This window comes from Pteronotus mesoamericanus, unplaced genomic scaffold (assembly GCF_021234165.1).
Source record: "Pteronotus mesoamericanus isolate MK-2021 breed Mesoamerican mustached bat unplaced genomic scaffold, CSHL_Meso_final contig_164, whole genome shotgun sequence".
NCBI lineage: Eukaryota > Metazoa > Chordata > Mammalia > Chiroptera > Mormoopidae > Pteronotus > Pteronotus mesoamericanus.
Window position 1 is genome coordinate 24,665,004 of NW_026555065.1, and position 16,181 is coordinate 24,681,184.

Here is a 16,181-nt window from a genome sequence, read left to right on the forward strand (position 1 = left end):
TATTTATATGTCCTATTTCTTCTTTCTCACTTTGTTCATATTTTCCTTCTATTTTTAACCTAAAAGGTTTTTTTAAAGTTAACTTTTTAAGTATAATTTTAGATTTACAGAATTTTATGAAGATAGTCCAGAGATTTTCTATATACCTGCAACCAGTTTTCCCTATTATTAACATTAAGTGTCATACCATTAGTTATAATTAATGAACCAGTATTGATACATTATTAACTAAAGTCTATCCTTTATTCAGACATTTGGTTATTATTTAATGCCCCTTTTCTGCTCCAGGATCCCACCCAGAATACTGCACTACAGTTAGTCCTCCGTTTCTCCTTAAGCTCCTCTTGGCAATGTACTGTCTTGGACTTTCCTTGTTTTTGATGACCTTGGCAGTTTTGGGGAGTACTGGTCAGGTATTTTGTAGAATTTCCAGCAATTGGGACTTAAGTCATATTTTTCTCATGATTTGACTAGGGTTGTATGTTCTTGGAAGATACAACCCTACAAGTGAAAGTGCCTTTCCATTACATCACATTATCCTATCAACATCATTTATCACTGTTGATCACCTGGCTGAGGAAGTGTTGGTCAGATTTCTCCACTGTAAAGTATTTTAACCCCCTTTATTTTAACCCCCTTTTCATACTGTCACCTTTGGAAGGAACTATGTGCAGACCACACTTAAGGAATAGGGAGTTAGGCTTCACCTCCTTGAAGGCAGAATATTACATATATTATTTTGAGTTATTCTGCATAGGGACTTTGTCTATTCCCCCCATTTATTAATTTATATCAGTATAGACTTGTGGATACTTGTATACTTTGTATTATAATCCAATAGCACTTTATTTATTTTTTTGCTTGAATTTTTCTGGCTTTGGCCTTTGGGAGCTCTCTCAGTTGACTTCTGTGTCCCTTTGAGATACCTCCATCATTGTGAGTTTTGTTTTGTTGTGGTTGTTGAGCACTTCCTTACTTTCTGGCATTACAAGATGCTCCAGACTCACCTTCCCTATATCCTATGTGAGGCCTAGATATTGTCCTTTTTCCAAGGAACCCTGGTTCCTCTCATTGGAAAATATTAGAAACCAAGATTTGGATGGTAAGTGTGCTTGTCGCTACTGGGAATTGTTGATCCTAGGCTTTCAGAGAAATGAAATATTTGTGTATATACTACTCTGTTATACACGTATCTATTAATATCTCTATGTGTAACCATCCATATCTATATTAACATAAAAATGGCTTCACACCGATGTCTCTGACTTTATTACCGCACGGATCATTCTAGCCTTTTCCCGTTGCTTTTCTGTAACCTTTACCCCAACAGTGAGAACTGTGGCTGTCACTATTGGCTGTCTATGTACTTAGTTTAATTCCACCATACATGTATAGTGATATCAAAATTGTTGACCTGTACCCCTCTAGGACATAACTTAATCAACTGGAGTACAATGCTTATGTTCAGTTTCTGTTGCCTTTAGTCTTTTTGCACTCATTTCCAAAGTTACTTAAGGTGAGCATGTTTTTCTCCACCCCCTTCAGTGAAATTGTTTCATATATCTGTAATACAGTTAGATTATTTTGAGTGTTCTGTATTCCTTCTGATATTCTATTAGATCCTAAATAATTTTTTGAAAATTTGCATACATTAAGGTTCACTCTTTGTATACAGGTGTTCAAAAATGCATAATGTCATGTAACCATCATTACAGTATCATGCAGATAGTTTTACCACCCTAAGGATCCCCTGTGTGGCTTTGGCTGGTGTGGCTCAGTTGGTTGGAGTGTCATTTCATAGACCAAAAGGTCACAGGTTCGATTCCTGGTCAGGGCACATGCCTAGGTTGTGGGTTTGGTCCCTGGTTGGGGCATATTTGAGAGGTGGCTGATCGATGTTTCTCTCCCTTTCTCTCCCCCTCCCATCCCCTGTTTCTAAAATCAATAAGCATATCCTTGGGTGAGGATAGGAAAAAAAAAGATTCCTTGTGTGATTTTCTGTTCAACCCTCCCTTCGTCTCCCAAACCCAGAACCACCACTGTCTCTAGTTTTGCCTTTCTCAAATGTTATGTAATTGGAACCATACAGTATGTGGTCTTCACTCAGCCATACACACTTAACATTCATCCATGTCTTTTTGTGGCTTTTTGATAGCTAATTTTTTTTTTGTCATGGAACATTTCATTCTATGACTGTGCCATGTATTTCTTCACCTATGGAAAGATATATTGATTGCTCCCAGTGTGTGTGTGTGTGTGTGTGTGTGTGTGTGTGTATGTGTGATTATGAATAAAAGCTGCTTTAAACATCCATGTGCAGGTTTTTGTGTAGACATAAATTTTCAGTTTATTTAGGTAAATATCGAGGAACAGGATTGCTGAATCTTATAGAACTATTTAACTTTGAAGAAACTTCCTGTGTTCCAAATTGGCGGTACCATTTTGGAGTTCTACCAGCAAAGAATTAGAATTCATGTTCTGCATCCTTTCCAGCAATTGGTGGTGTCAGTTTTTTGGATTTTAGTTATTTTAATTAGATGTGTTGTGGGATCTCATTTTGTTTTAATGTGCATTTCCCTAATGACATACCATGTTGAGTGTCTTTGCAGATGCTCATTTGTTATCTGTATATTTTCTCGGTTCACAGGCTGGCACTTAATCCACTGAGCCACACCAGCTGGGCTTGTTAGCTGTATCTTTTCTTCATTGAGTTGTCCATTCAGATCTTTTTGCCCATTTTAAAATTTGGAGTTCTTTTCCTTATTGTTGAGTTTTAAGAGTTCTTTGTATGTTTTGGATATGTGTCCTTTATCAGATACATGTTTTGCAAATATTTCATCCCAGCTGGTGGCTTGCAGTTTCATTCTGCCTTTGCAGAGCAGGAGTTTTTAATTTTAATAAAGTTTAACTTACCAATTTTTAATTTCATGAACTATGCTTTTGGTATTGGACATAAAAACTCATCACCACACCTAAGAGCACATAGATTTTCATAGATTCTTTTAGATGTTTCATAGTTTTGAATTTTACATTTAAGTTTATTCAGTTTGAGCTAATTTTTGTGAAAAGTGTAAGGTCTGCGTCTAGGTTCTTTTTTTTTGCGTACAGACATCCAGTTGTTCCCCCACCATTTGTTGAAGAGGATTTCCTTTCTCCATTGAAATGCCTGCCTTTGCTCTGTTGTTAAAGATCCATTGACTATGTTTTTGGGGGTCTGTTTTTGAACCCTGTATTCTATTTCAGTGACCTATGTATCTGTTCTTTCATCAGTGCCATATTATCTTGATTACAATTAGTGTTTTCTCTTTTTAAAATTATACTTGCAGATTTTTCTTTTTATGCCTTTAAGAACCAGTGTTGAATTTCTTTGCTAATTGAATTGTGGCTCTTTATTACAATATTTCTTTTCATGAACTTCTTAATTTTTTTTCCCTAGCTTCTTCCATTAAATTAGTTAAGCTCATTTTCCTTTCTTAGTTTTTAGATGTTTGTCCTTAATTATTTGTTACTCCTAGAAAATCTCATTTTGATTGGACTCAGAGGTAGAAACTCTCAGAGAAGACAGCCTACGTCTCTTAGCAATCTGTTCCTGGCATTTTTCTTTGGCTTCCTTCATTCTTTTAGCTAAGAGTTTAGTATAGTCTGCAGCCTCTTCCTTACTTTTCTTAGTACATTGTTTCTTCAGAGCAACATGCCAATGTTTGTGTTGTAGGACACGTGGAGTAACAAGGCGCTGAGTCTTGGGTGTGCTGGTCCTTAGGTTTCTTACATTCTTTGTTTAGGGGCTTTCTCACAGCATATTGGAGGACATCACCTTCTTTAGAGAGATTGAAAAGTTTATGGATTTTGCTTCTTCTTTTGGGCCCCAGGCAATGAAGCACAGTAGTTATCACTGAGACCAGGAATATCTTCCTTTCCCCCCCGCGTTTTTTTTACAATGACCAAGTGGAGAACGCTGAGACTGACGTCCACAGCACAACCCTGAACAGACTTGCACTTCCTCTCTCCAATCCTCTTTGGTCTTTAACAGGGATGCCCCTTACTCAGCAGCAGGCAGACATGGCCATGGGTCAAGACCCCCTGCTTCATGGGAAAAACTAAAACTTGTTTGTCATTCCCTCTCCTGATTTGAACCACTTAACCCTTCCATTCTTCACCCAGAGCATCAGCAGCAACTTCTATGGCCATATGCTTCTCATAAAAGATACAAAGTTTGCGTTCATTATTCACTTCATTGAGTTTCTGGCAGCCAGTGTCTGGGAACGAGAAGTTCAGCTTCATCCTGCTTCAGGCAACGGCCTCTATGGTGCCCCCAAAAAAGAACTTACTTTGTTTTCTCCTCAAATGTGTACATATCTTAGGCTGCTAGGGCTGCCATAAAAAAACACTGCAGGCTGGGTCGCTTAAACAGCGGAAATTTATTTTCTCACAGTTCTGGAGTCTAGATGTCCTAGGTTAAGGTGTGGAAAATCTGTTTTTTGGTGATGTCTCTCATTCTGGCTTGCTGATAGCCACTTTCTCACTGTGTCTTTATATGACCTTTTCTTCGTGCACAAGGGGTGGGGGAGGGGAGTAAGATACCTTGATATCTTTTCCTCTTCTTATAATGACACCAATTCTATCGATTAGGATCCTGCTCCATGACCTCATTTAATTTCTCATTACCTCCTTAAGGCCCTGCCTTGAAGTATAGCCACATTGGGGGTTAGGGCTTCAGCATATCAATTTTGGGAGGATATAATTCATCCCATAACAATACAATGAAAGCGTCATTGCTATGAATTTGTTTCTGAATATAGCAATATCTCCAATTCTGCATTCTTTGGTATGTGGTGTCATCATTATTCTCTACAAGTTGTTATTGTATTCTTATTTTCTCATTGATCTAATAGTTAATCAGAAAATGATGGTGTTTTCCTTTGTTCTCCAGAATTTTTTATAAACCCTATATTTTAAAAGCTAACATAGAAATTTATAATATTGTGGTCATTGTTTTGATGTTTTGAATTTATCAAAATTTTCTTTGTAGTGTAATAGAGAGGTTCTCAGTTGTAGAGGTCATTTGTATATCTGCATTTTTGTTGGCATAATGATGTGTGGTGGGGGGAGGGCTACTTCTAGTTCACAGGGGCAAGTGAGAACTTCTGAATCTCCTCCATGCCACTGGCCCGCCATGGGAAATTGTGGGGTTTGTGTGTGTGAGTGAGAGAGTGCGTATTTCAGGCCCTGTCTCGCTCTAAATATGCCTGTCTGCCATCGCTGCTTTGCAGCTGTCATGAGTAGGAGCCCTTCCTCACTGTGTGTGGAGTCTCCGCCCAGAGTTCCAGATGTGCAGTGAGGCAGAGCCCATGCTGCACTGGGTTTCCCCATTCCCTTTGGGGCCCTCTATCCAGCTCCAGGGTTTCAGAGGGGATGGGTGCCTGAGAGCAGCCTCACACTTCTGTTACTTTATTTTATTTCTCTGAGAGAGGAGAGAGAGAAACATCGATATGAGAGAGAAACATCTGTTGATTGCCTTTTGCATGCAGCCTGACTGGGACCGAACACACAACCTAGGCATGTGCCCTGACTGGGAATCGAACCCACAACCTTTTGGTTTGTGGGATGACACCAACGAAGGGAGCCACACCGGCCAGGGCTTGTGTCTCTTTTGTCTACTCTAAACTCACCCCCTCTTTTAGGTCCTTCCCAATGTTTGAGGTGGGCTTTAATTTCTTCCCTTGGTGACCATAAGCAACTTAAATTATATCCTTCAATCTTTCTCTTTCAAGACTCATTAAAAGTGGTGCTTAGTACAAGCTCTGGGTCTTGATCTCTGAAGGGAGATTTTTTTTTTTTTTTCAGGTAAATGTTTGTAGTGAGAAGAGGAATATAAAAAATTTTCCTATTAACTTTTTATTTTGATGTAATTTGAAATATAAAATCTCAAAACAAGTACAAATAATTCTCAAATACCCTTAACCCAGATTCTCTAAGTGTTAACATTTTACCACATCCTCCTTTTCTCTCTGTCATATATTCATGTGTGTATATAGACGTATATATATGTATACACACACACACATATCTGTCTTTCCCCTTTGTCTCCCTCTCCACACAAGGATGGACACACACACACAAATCAATAAGTTAACATTGACATACAGTAGTACTCTTATCTGACCTATAGGTTTATTCATATTTTGTCAATTGTCCCACTGATAACCTCCATAGCAAAAACAAATCCCAGATCATATATTGCATTTAGTTGTCATCTTTTTAATGATGGTTTGTGTTTTATGACATTTGCATTTTTGAAGGCTATAGGCCTGTTATTTTGTAGACTTTTCCGCAGCTTGGGTTTGTTTTTGTTTCTACACTATACAGTTCAGGTTATACATTTTTGGTAGGAATCCAAAAAATCCAAAAGTGATACTAAATGTGTCGTTCTCAAGGGATCATTTCAGGAAGCACATGATGTTGATTGTCCCATTGCCCATTGCTGGTGATATTAACTTTGATCACTTGGTTAAGTGTCTGCCAGGTTTCTCCACTGTAAAATTACTATTTTTCCTTCTGTGCTGAAAAAGTTATGTGAAGAGGTACCCTGAGGCTATTATCCTGTTATTCTTCAAACTTTCACTCACTAGTTTTATCATCCATTGATGATTCGTACCCGAATCAGTTATTATTATGATGGTTACCCAATGGTTATTTCCTATATCCATCATTTCTACATTACCTAGGTGCCCTCCATTCTTCCCTCCCTCCCTTCCTTCCTCTCTTTCTAAAGGAGGACTTCTGAAATTCAGAAAATGCTTTTTTTAAATTTCTTTACAAGCAGTTAAACTCCTTCACTGAATGCTTGACTTTCAAAACTGTTGAATTTTAAGTCCACAGCTGAGCTCTGAGGCCTTTGCTATAGGCTGTACTCGTCCTCCACCTGAGGCATGAATACCACCAGGCTATGGATGAAGAGCCGCAAGGTCACAAGAATAATTTCAGTCCAGGAAAAGCCCCTAGATTTAAAATCTTCAAATATCAATTTGTTATAATAGTTTTTAGTATTTCAAGTTTTTATTTTTATTTTTTAAAATTTCTTTCTTTTTTTAAAAAATATTTTTATTTATTTATTTTTAGACAGAGAAGAAGAGAGGGAGAGAAACATCAATGTCTGGTTGCCTCTCACATGCTGTATACTGAGGACCTGGCCCACAACCCAGGCATGTGCCCTGACTGGGAATCTAACCATTGACCCTTTGGTTTGCAGGCTGGTACTCAGTCCACTGAGCCACACCAGCCAGGGCCAAGTTTTTATATTTTTGTGTTTTTCTAAGTGCTTTACTGTATGATTGAGTGAAACTGTTATTAAAAAGGAATTATGGGATCAAAAATAAATATATTACCACTTTCAGTATATGAAGTAACTTAAACCTACAGTAAAATGTTGCCAAATTGCTGACCATGCCTTAATGGTTATTTAAAACCCTTAAACATAGTCTTATCTTAATGACTGACCATGTATTTGAAATCTGCACCCTGGCACTCTTAAAAAAAAAAAGAAAAGAAAAAGAAAAACACATTTAAAGTTGCTCAGTATGCATAATCTCTATATTATGACTGTTGGAATTTAGCTGCATTATATCCGTGGAGTTAATGTAGTATTTTACACATCCTTATACATCCTCCATTCACAGAAGTTCTAGGGAAATGCTGTCTGGCTATATAGCTTTCTGCTGTTTGTTTCAGTGGTAATGTCTACAAATGTGATTGTCATTTCTACCTGGAAGTGACACTGTCTTAAGAAAAGTGTGTGTAGAGGGGATTGAGGACTATTGCAGAGAATATTAGATTTTATCTTTTTTGTTAAGCTGTTCATATACACAATAGTTTATTTATTTTGCATGTATTAAATAAGTGATTTTTAAAATCAATAGATCCTTCTCACTATGAAAATGAAGACACCTTTTTCCCAGTGTTTCATACTCAAGTCCCTCCAGAAGAATATGAAAACCGTATACAGAATGTCAATCAAGGTATGTTTTGATTTGTTTGATTTTTTACAGATTGTCACAAGAAAATACTAGCTGTATACAGAAATGTTCACTGATGAAATGATTTGATGTGATTTAATCAGGAAATAAGAGGAAGTAGGTGAGGTTTTAGATGAAACAAGCTTGGTAATGTGTTAATCATTGTTGAAGTTAATTGTTGAATATTCATTATACCATTCTTTCTACTTTGGGATTTTTGAAATTTTTTATATAAAACAAGTTAAAGGAAAGCTGACTACAAGTAATGAAAACCAAGCTTAAGCAAAAAGGAAAATATATGGAAAGAATCCTGGTGATAGACGGCCTCTTTGGTTCCCAAGAGCATATTCTGTGGGTAGTCACTGAGAAGGACACTATTCCAAAATGTTAGAGACCAACTGATCCAACTTGGGTTAGGTGCCTACTGCTGGTCCAACCAGCTCCTCCAAACCAGCATGGGTTGGGGTCACTCTAGGAGCACGGCAGCTTCTACCATGGGTCACCACCAGGAGGGGGAGGAGAAGAGGACATTTCTATTGAGACAGTTCTGACCGGACAATCCAATGTTTTTCTCCTACGATTTATTAAAAGTATTTTTTAAAGAAAGCCTTACAGATGTAAACATGGAGGCATTTAATTTGAGTTACTCTAACATTGTATTGCTTAAGAGTATTTGAAACTTCAGCTGAATGAATAAACCTCATATTTCAACTTAAAAGACTATTTACAACTTGGATTGTGATAAAAGTTATATATTTTATACCTAAGCAGGCCACTCACCAAAAAAGTGACTCCTATTTTAACTGTTGGTAGACGTTTTAAAAAAATTATGTTATTGATTAGAAAATAAAACCCTAATTATGAAGCACAGATTTATTTGTCTAGAAACTTGTAACTTAAATTCAAATAAAACTTTTTAAATTCAAATTTATTTTTGTTTGAAAAAAATTTAAATCCAGAGAAGTTACTCTTGTCCTGGTTCTTTGCATCTATTGTTATCAAAATTTATTGTTTAATTATTAAATTTTTATTGAGTTTTGGATAATTAGCTACAAATTATCCTTAATCCTTTTTATTGAGATAACCTTTCTTATAAAATAGAGGTAACTTTTAAGTAAACCTTTCCTGGACTGAGCTCCTGGCTGATGTTTCTCCCTTTTGGGTTTTAATGTGGCAATTTATCCTATTTTGTAGAGTGAACTCCATTTGTCATTTAAGAACATTCTTCTTTATGCATAGTTTTAAAGCATTAATGAGGATTTCATATGATCTTGTTTTAAATGCTTTAAATATGACTACAGTGAAAACAAGATATTTAATAAAGGGAGTAAGAGTCCAAAAGTATTTTTCTTACCCTTATTTTGAGCACTCAGTGTCTGAACAACTCAGAAGTTGACTTAAGCCTCCATTCAAAGGTTGAGGAAACTGACAAACTAGGATGGGCCCTAGGGGTTTGAGCAGATGGATGGAGAGCATCCAGGACACTTAGCCCAGACCTTGCTTAAAAGACAGGTTTGAACAAAAAGTTTATTCAAATGGGTGATGATAAATTAATAAAGAACCTAGTCTTTAGAGAAAGTTCTGTTTCATAGAAAGAGTAAAATAAAATATATTTTAAAATTCCCATAACTTCAGAGATTTCTCCTTCACATGTGTCACCTGCAGTTTTTTTCATATGCCCCATGATTCCAAAGGAATCAATAGCAACAAGTTTGATACATGATAATCAGTAACAGAAGTTTTGCGGGAATTTCATTGTAAAGTGTGTAGCACATTTATCTTTTTAAGAATAAATTTCTATATTAGGTTTCTGGATCTGGAATTTGGAAGTTCTTCTATGTGTGTTTTATTTCTTATGTATTTTAATATATGCTTAAGGTAAAATTTTAGCATAATGGGCAATTATAATTGTGAAAAAGTTTTTAACTTTTTTAATATTAGATTTTACCCATGATGTGGAAAGTAATGAGTCATTGATCAAAGCAGAAAAGAGACCTTTCTCAAGTACAGAAAAGATTGAGCTCAGAGATAAACACAGCCAGGATTTTATTAAGCGAAATATTGAGGTATGTGCTTAAAAATTTAGAAGCCAGAATGTGGACTAAATAAGTTGTGAAAATGGAAATAATTGTGTTCAGTGTCTTTAAATATATTTTGATTGTGATACATGTATATGTGATTTAACCAGCATATTTAACTGAAAGAAAAGTTTTATGAACCAGTATTTCACTATTTTCTATTCAGTCCTATCCTATCCTATCCTATCCTATCCTATCCTATCCTATCCTATCCCACCCCTTTAAAAATGCTAGCAACTCAATACATTTATTTTATTACCCAGAAATGAATCTTGTTCCTGTAATCTGAAAACATTTATTTAGATAAGAGTTTGGAACATGTTTCCAGATCTTAAATTGCATGTTAATAACATTGGCTTTTTAGAGTAATGAGACTGATTTTGTGGCTGGTGCGTTTGGGAATTTGAATGGAAAATGCTCCTGGCAGAGCTGGCACGGCCAACTGGTTGTTCCTCACATCCCTACCTAGCCCCACTCAACTGAGCCTCCTGGTGGCCCTTCACTTGTCACTTGCCTTGATTAGCTCCCTGCCTCAAGGCCTGACCTTGGCATTGTAGGCCCTCACTTGGTTTGTTCTTAAAGCAGACTCAGATTAACCAAGGGCAGAGGCTCCTGTATTAGACCAGAATGCTAATTAATTAATTTACAGCAAGAAATCTAAGTGCAGTGGATAGAAGGCTCATGGAAAACCACTGAGGCTGGTAGGTCACTAGAAAACTGCATTGGTGAGTGTGAAGTCTTAACAAGAGGAGAAAGTTAAACAATTTTTCACAGTTGATGCCCGACCCTTTTTCCACAATGGGCATGTCATTTCCATGCAGACTGGATTCATGGGTCAGCCTTCTCCTGTCAGAACGAGCCTGGGACTCTTGGTTTTTTCTTTGCTCCATGTTCCTATAACCTGAAAGAAACCTTTCCAACTTGAACTGTCTCTTTGTGTTGTTTACTCTTTTTGCAAGAGCAGTAGTGTTTTTCCTATATCCAAGTTCTTGGTGACACAGCAGCTCCACCATAGATTTCCCTCTTAACAACAGTAACTAATTCTTGATTTAAACTCTTGATTATGATGTTCTTGAATTTTAAAAGCAATTTCATTTAGCGGATATATGCCACATAGGAAGTTCAGGAAGATTCCAAATGCCCCAGCAAATATGTTTTTGCATTGCTATAATATAAAGAGAGGTTTGAAAACTGCATGTGTTTTATTTTCTTTTTCAAAGAAAATGCTTGTTAAAAATGGTTAACAGGAGGGCCTGCTTACAGTGGAAATTCATTTGCCTGGAGAATGGACCTATACCAAAAATGTGACATAAAATGAAATTACCTGGCAAATGAAAAATGCCTAATCTTACAAATTTTTCTTCAGTGTATCTGTACTAAGGTTTCATTTTTATTCTCCTGAACTATGAACTGTTTTGAGTTTTTAATATTTTTTCATTAATGCATTCTCTAGTTGGCAAAGAATTCAGGAAAACCGGTGGTTATGATTGATAGAGAGATGAAAAGGCTGGCCGAACTGTTGAAGGACTTAGATGATGGAGATTTGGGACTGTCCAGTTCTGAGGTATGTAAACTCTGATATTCAATGACATTTACACTCTTAATATTTATTTTTTTAACCATATTATTGCCTTATTAGTATAAATCAACAATAATTTTTTAAATTGAGACAATATTCTCTGACATTAAAAATCCTGTTTTACAAATTTATTTATTTATTTTTTAAAATTTTAGTTATTTATTTTAAAGAGAGGGAGAGGAACATCAATATGTGGTTGCCTCTCACATGTCCCCAACCAGGGACCTGGCCTGCAACCGAGGCATGTGCCCTGACTGGGAATTGAACTTGCAACTCTTCGGTTCACAGGGTGGAGCTTAAACTGCTGAGCCACACCAGCCAAGGCTACTTTATTTTTATTGAAATCTTCAAATTTATTCTTGGTCAATTCATTATTGGCTTTTTAAAATCATCTTTTTATTGTTGTTATATTACAGGTGTCCCAATTTTTCCCACTTTGCCCTCCTCTGCCCATTCCCCACCCCTCACAATCAATTTCCACATTGTTGTCCATGGGTCATTCATACATGTTCTTTGCCTAGTGCCTTCACCTTATTTCCACCATTATCCCCATCCCATCTCCCCTCTGGTCACTTTCAGTCTGTTTCATGTTTCCATGTCTGTGGTTCTATTTTGTTCATTAGATTCCTCTTATAGGTGAAATCACATGGTATTTGACTTTCACCCCCTGACTTATTTCGCTTAGCATGACGCTCTCCAGTTCCATTCATGCTGTTGAAAAGATGGGAGCTCCTTCTTTCTTTCTACTGCATAGTAGTTTATTGTGTATATGTACCACAGGTTTTTGGTCCACTTACTGATGGGCACTAGGCTCTTTCCAGCACTTGGCTATTATAAATAATGTTGCTATGAACATAGGGGTGCATTGGTTCTTTTGACCCAGTCTTGCTGGGTCAAAAAGCAGTTCCATTTTTAGTTTTTTGAGGAAATTCCATACTGTTTTCCACAGTGACTGCACTAGTCTACATTCCCACCAACAGCGCACTGGGGTTCCCTTTTCTCCACAGTGTCGCTAGCACTTTACTTGTTGTTTGTTGATTTATTAATGATGGCCATTCTGACTGGTGGGAGGTGATATCTCATTGTGGTTTTAATTTGCATCTCTCTCATAGCTAGTGATGTTCAGCATCTTTTCATATGTCTGTGGGCCTTCTGTATGTCCTCCTTGGAGAAGTGTCTATTCAGGTGCTTTGTTCATTTTTAAACTGGATCGTTTGTCTTCCTGGTGTTGAGTTGTGTGAGTTCTTTAAATATTTTTGGAGATTAAACCCTTGTCCAATATATCATTGGCAAATATGTTCTCCCATGTGGTCAGTTCCCTTTTCATTTTGATGATAGTTTCTTTAGCTGTGCAGAAACTTTGTAGTTTGATATAGTCCCATTTGTTTAGTTTTTCTTTTATTTCCCTTGCCCTAGGAAATATATTGGCAAAAATATTGCTACATGGGATATCTGAAAGTTCCCTGTCTATGTTCCCCTCTAGGACTTTTATGGTGTCACAACTTATATTTAAATCTTTTATCTATCTTGAATTTTTTGGTGTATGGTGTAAGCAGGTGGTCTAGTTTAATTTTTTTATATGTACCAGTCCAATTCTCCCAACACCATTTATTGAAGAGGCTATCTTTACTCCATTGTATGCTCATGCCATCTTTGTGAAATATTATTTGAACTTAGAGATTTGGGTTTATTTCTGGGCTCTCTATTCTATTCCATTGATCTATGTGTCTGTTCTTATGCTAGTACCAGTATACTATGTATACTGTTTTGATTATAGTGGCCTTGTAGTATGGTTTAATATCATGTATTGTGATCCCTCCTACTCTGTTCTTTTTTCTCAAGATTGCTGAGGCTCTTCAGGGTCATTTTTAGTTCCATATAAATTTTTGGAATATCTGTGAAATATGCCATTGGTATTTTAATAGGGATTGTGTTGAATCTTTAGATTGCTTTGGGTAGTATGGACATTTTAATTATGTTAATTATTCTAGTCCATGAACATGGTACATGCTTCCATTTATTTGTATCTTCCTTAAATTCTTTCTTCAGTGTTCTGTATTTACTGAGTACAGGTCTTTTACCACTTTGGTTAAATTTATTCCTAGGTACTTTATTTTTCTTGTTGCTATAGTAAATGGGATTTCCTCCTAGTTTCTGTTTTTGATATTTCATTGTTGGTGTGTAAAAATGCCCTCAATTTCATAATATTGACTTTGTATTCCACTCTTTTGACAAATTCACTTATTAGGTCAAGTAGTTTTTGGTGCAGACTATAGGGTTTTCCATGTACACTATTGTGTTGACAGTTTTACCTCCGCCTTTCCAATTTTGATATTTCTTTTTCTTGTCTGATCGCTGTGGTAAGGACTTCCAGTAGTATGTAGAATAAGAGTGGTGAAAACAGACCCCCTTGTCTTGTTCCTGATCTTAGTGGGAAAGCTTCTGGTTTTTGCCCGTTGAGTGAGATGTTGGCTGTTGATTTCTCATATATGGCATTTTTTATGTTGAGGTATGTTCCCTTTAACCCACTTTGCTGAGTGTTTTAATCATAAATGGGTGCTGGGTTTTATCAAATGCTTTTGTTTATGTGGCATATTGCGTCTATTGATTTGTGAATATGGTAACATCCTTGCATCCCTAGGATGAATTCTACTTGATGATGGTGTCTGATCTTTTTAGTATATTTCTGGATTCGGATTGCCAATATTTTGTTGAGGACTTTAGCATCTATGTTCATCAGAGACATTGCCCTGTATTTTCTTTCTTTGTTGTGTCTTTATCTGGTTTTGGAATTAGGATAATACTGGCCTTGTAAAAAGAGTTTGGGAATCTTCCCTCTTCTTGGCCTTGTTGGAATAGTTTTAGAAGGATAGGAATTAGTTCTGCCTTAAATGTTTGGTAAAATTTGCCTGTGAAGCCATCTGGCCCAGAGCTTTTGTGTGCCAGGAGTTTTTTGATTGCTGCTTCAACTTAACTAGTCGTTACCAGTCTATTCAGGCATTCTGCTTCTTCTTGATTCAGCTTTGGATGGTTGTATGTGTCTAGAAATTTGTCCATTTCTCCCAGGTTGTCTGATTTCTTGGCACATACTTTGTAGTAATTTCTTACAGTCCTTTGTATTTCTGTGGTATTGGTTGTAACTTCTCTCTCATTTCTGATTTTATGAATTTGGGTCCTCTCTCTTTTTTCCCTGATGAGTCTGGTTAAAGATTTGTCAATATTGTTTACCTTTCCAAAGATCCAGTTCCTGCATTTATTGATCCTTTGGATTGTTCTTTTAGTCTCTATGTTATTTAGTTCTGCTCTGATCATGACTACTTCCCTCCTTCTACTCACTCTGGCTTTGTTTGTTCTTGTTCTTCTAGTTCTCATAGATGTAGGGTTAGGTTGTTCATCTGAGATTTTTCTCTCCTCTTTAGGTTGGCCTGTATTGCTGTGTAGTTTTCTCTCAGGACTGCCTTTGCTGTGTCGCATAGGTTTTGGGTTGTTATGTGTTCATTTTCCTTTGTTTTCAGACACTTTGATTTCTTCCTTGACCTTATTGTTAACCAATTCATTATTTAATAGCATGTTATTCAGTCTCCATGTGTTTGAATGCTTTTCATTTTATTCCATTAGGTTGGTTTCTAGTTTCAAGCTGTTGTGACCGGAGAGGATGCTTGATATTATTTCAGTTTTCTTGGGTTTGTTGAGGCTCGTTTTGTGTCCTACCACGTGGTCTGTCTTTGAAAATGTTCCATGCGCATTTGAAAAGAATGTGTATTTTGCTTCTCTGGGGTGAAAGGTTCTGTATATATCAACTAAGTCTATTTAATGTAGAGTGTTGTTCAGTGCCACAATATCCTTGTTGGTTCTTTGTTTGGAAGATCTATCCATTATTGACAGCGGGTCGTTAAAATCTCCTACGCTGCCTGTGTTGCTGTCCATATCTTTCTTGAAGTCCTCCAAGATTTTCCTTATATATTGAGGTGTTCCTATGTTGGGTGCATATATGTTTATGAGGGCTATATCTTCTTGATGGACTACTCCCTTAAGTATTGTGTAGTGACCTTCTTTGTGTCTTTTTATGGCCTTGTTTTGAAGTCTATTTTGTCTGATGGAAGTATTAGTACATAGCTTTTTCTTCATGTTCATTTGCTTGGAATATTTTTTTCCATTCCTTCACTTTCAGCTTCTATAGATCTTTTGTTCTGAGGTGGGTCTCTGTAGACAGCATCTGTGCAGGTTGTGCTTTCTTATCCATTTGACTACCTTGTGTGTTTTGATTGGATCATTTAATCCATTTACATTTAAGGTTATTATTGTTAAGTAGTCATTCATTGCCATTCTTTCCCTTTTTACCTATTCCTCTCTTTCTGCCTCTGTCTCTGTCTTTCGCTCTCTCTTCTTTTTATAGCAGTCCCTTTAGCATCTCTTGCAGTGCTGGCTTGGTGGAGATGTATTCTTTTAGCCTTTCTTTTTTTTTGACTGGGAAGGTCTTTATATTGCTTTCTGTTTTCAATGAGAGCCTTG

The 16,181-nt window shown here is 36.7% G+C and overlaps 1 protein-coding gene across 1 annotated transcript in view; it reads left to right on the plus strand.

Annotated features, from left to right (window-relative positions):
• The window catches only part of FSIP1 (fibrous sheath interacting protein 1), a 185,997-nt gene that overhangs the window by 33,075 nt on the left and 136,741 nt on the right, over window positions 1–16,181 (plus strand). The window contains exons 5-7 of the mRNA XM_054565599.1: window positions 7,917–8,015; window positions 9,954–10,078; window positions 11,544–11,654. Of these exons, the coding sequence (XP_054421574.1) occupies window positions 7,917–8,015; window positions 9,954–10,078; window positions 11,544–11,654 (335 nt within the window). The remainder of the gene's footprint in view (window positions 1–7,916; window positions 8,016–9,953; window positions 10,079–11,543; window positions 11,655–16,181) is intronic.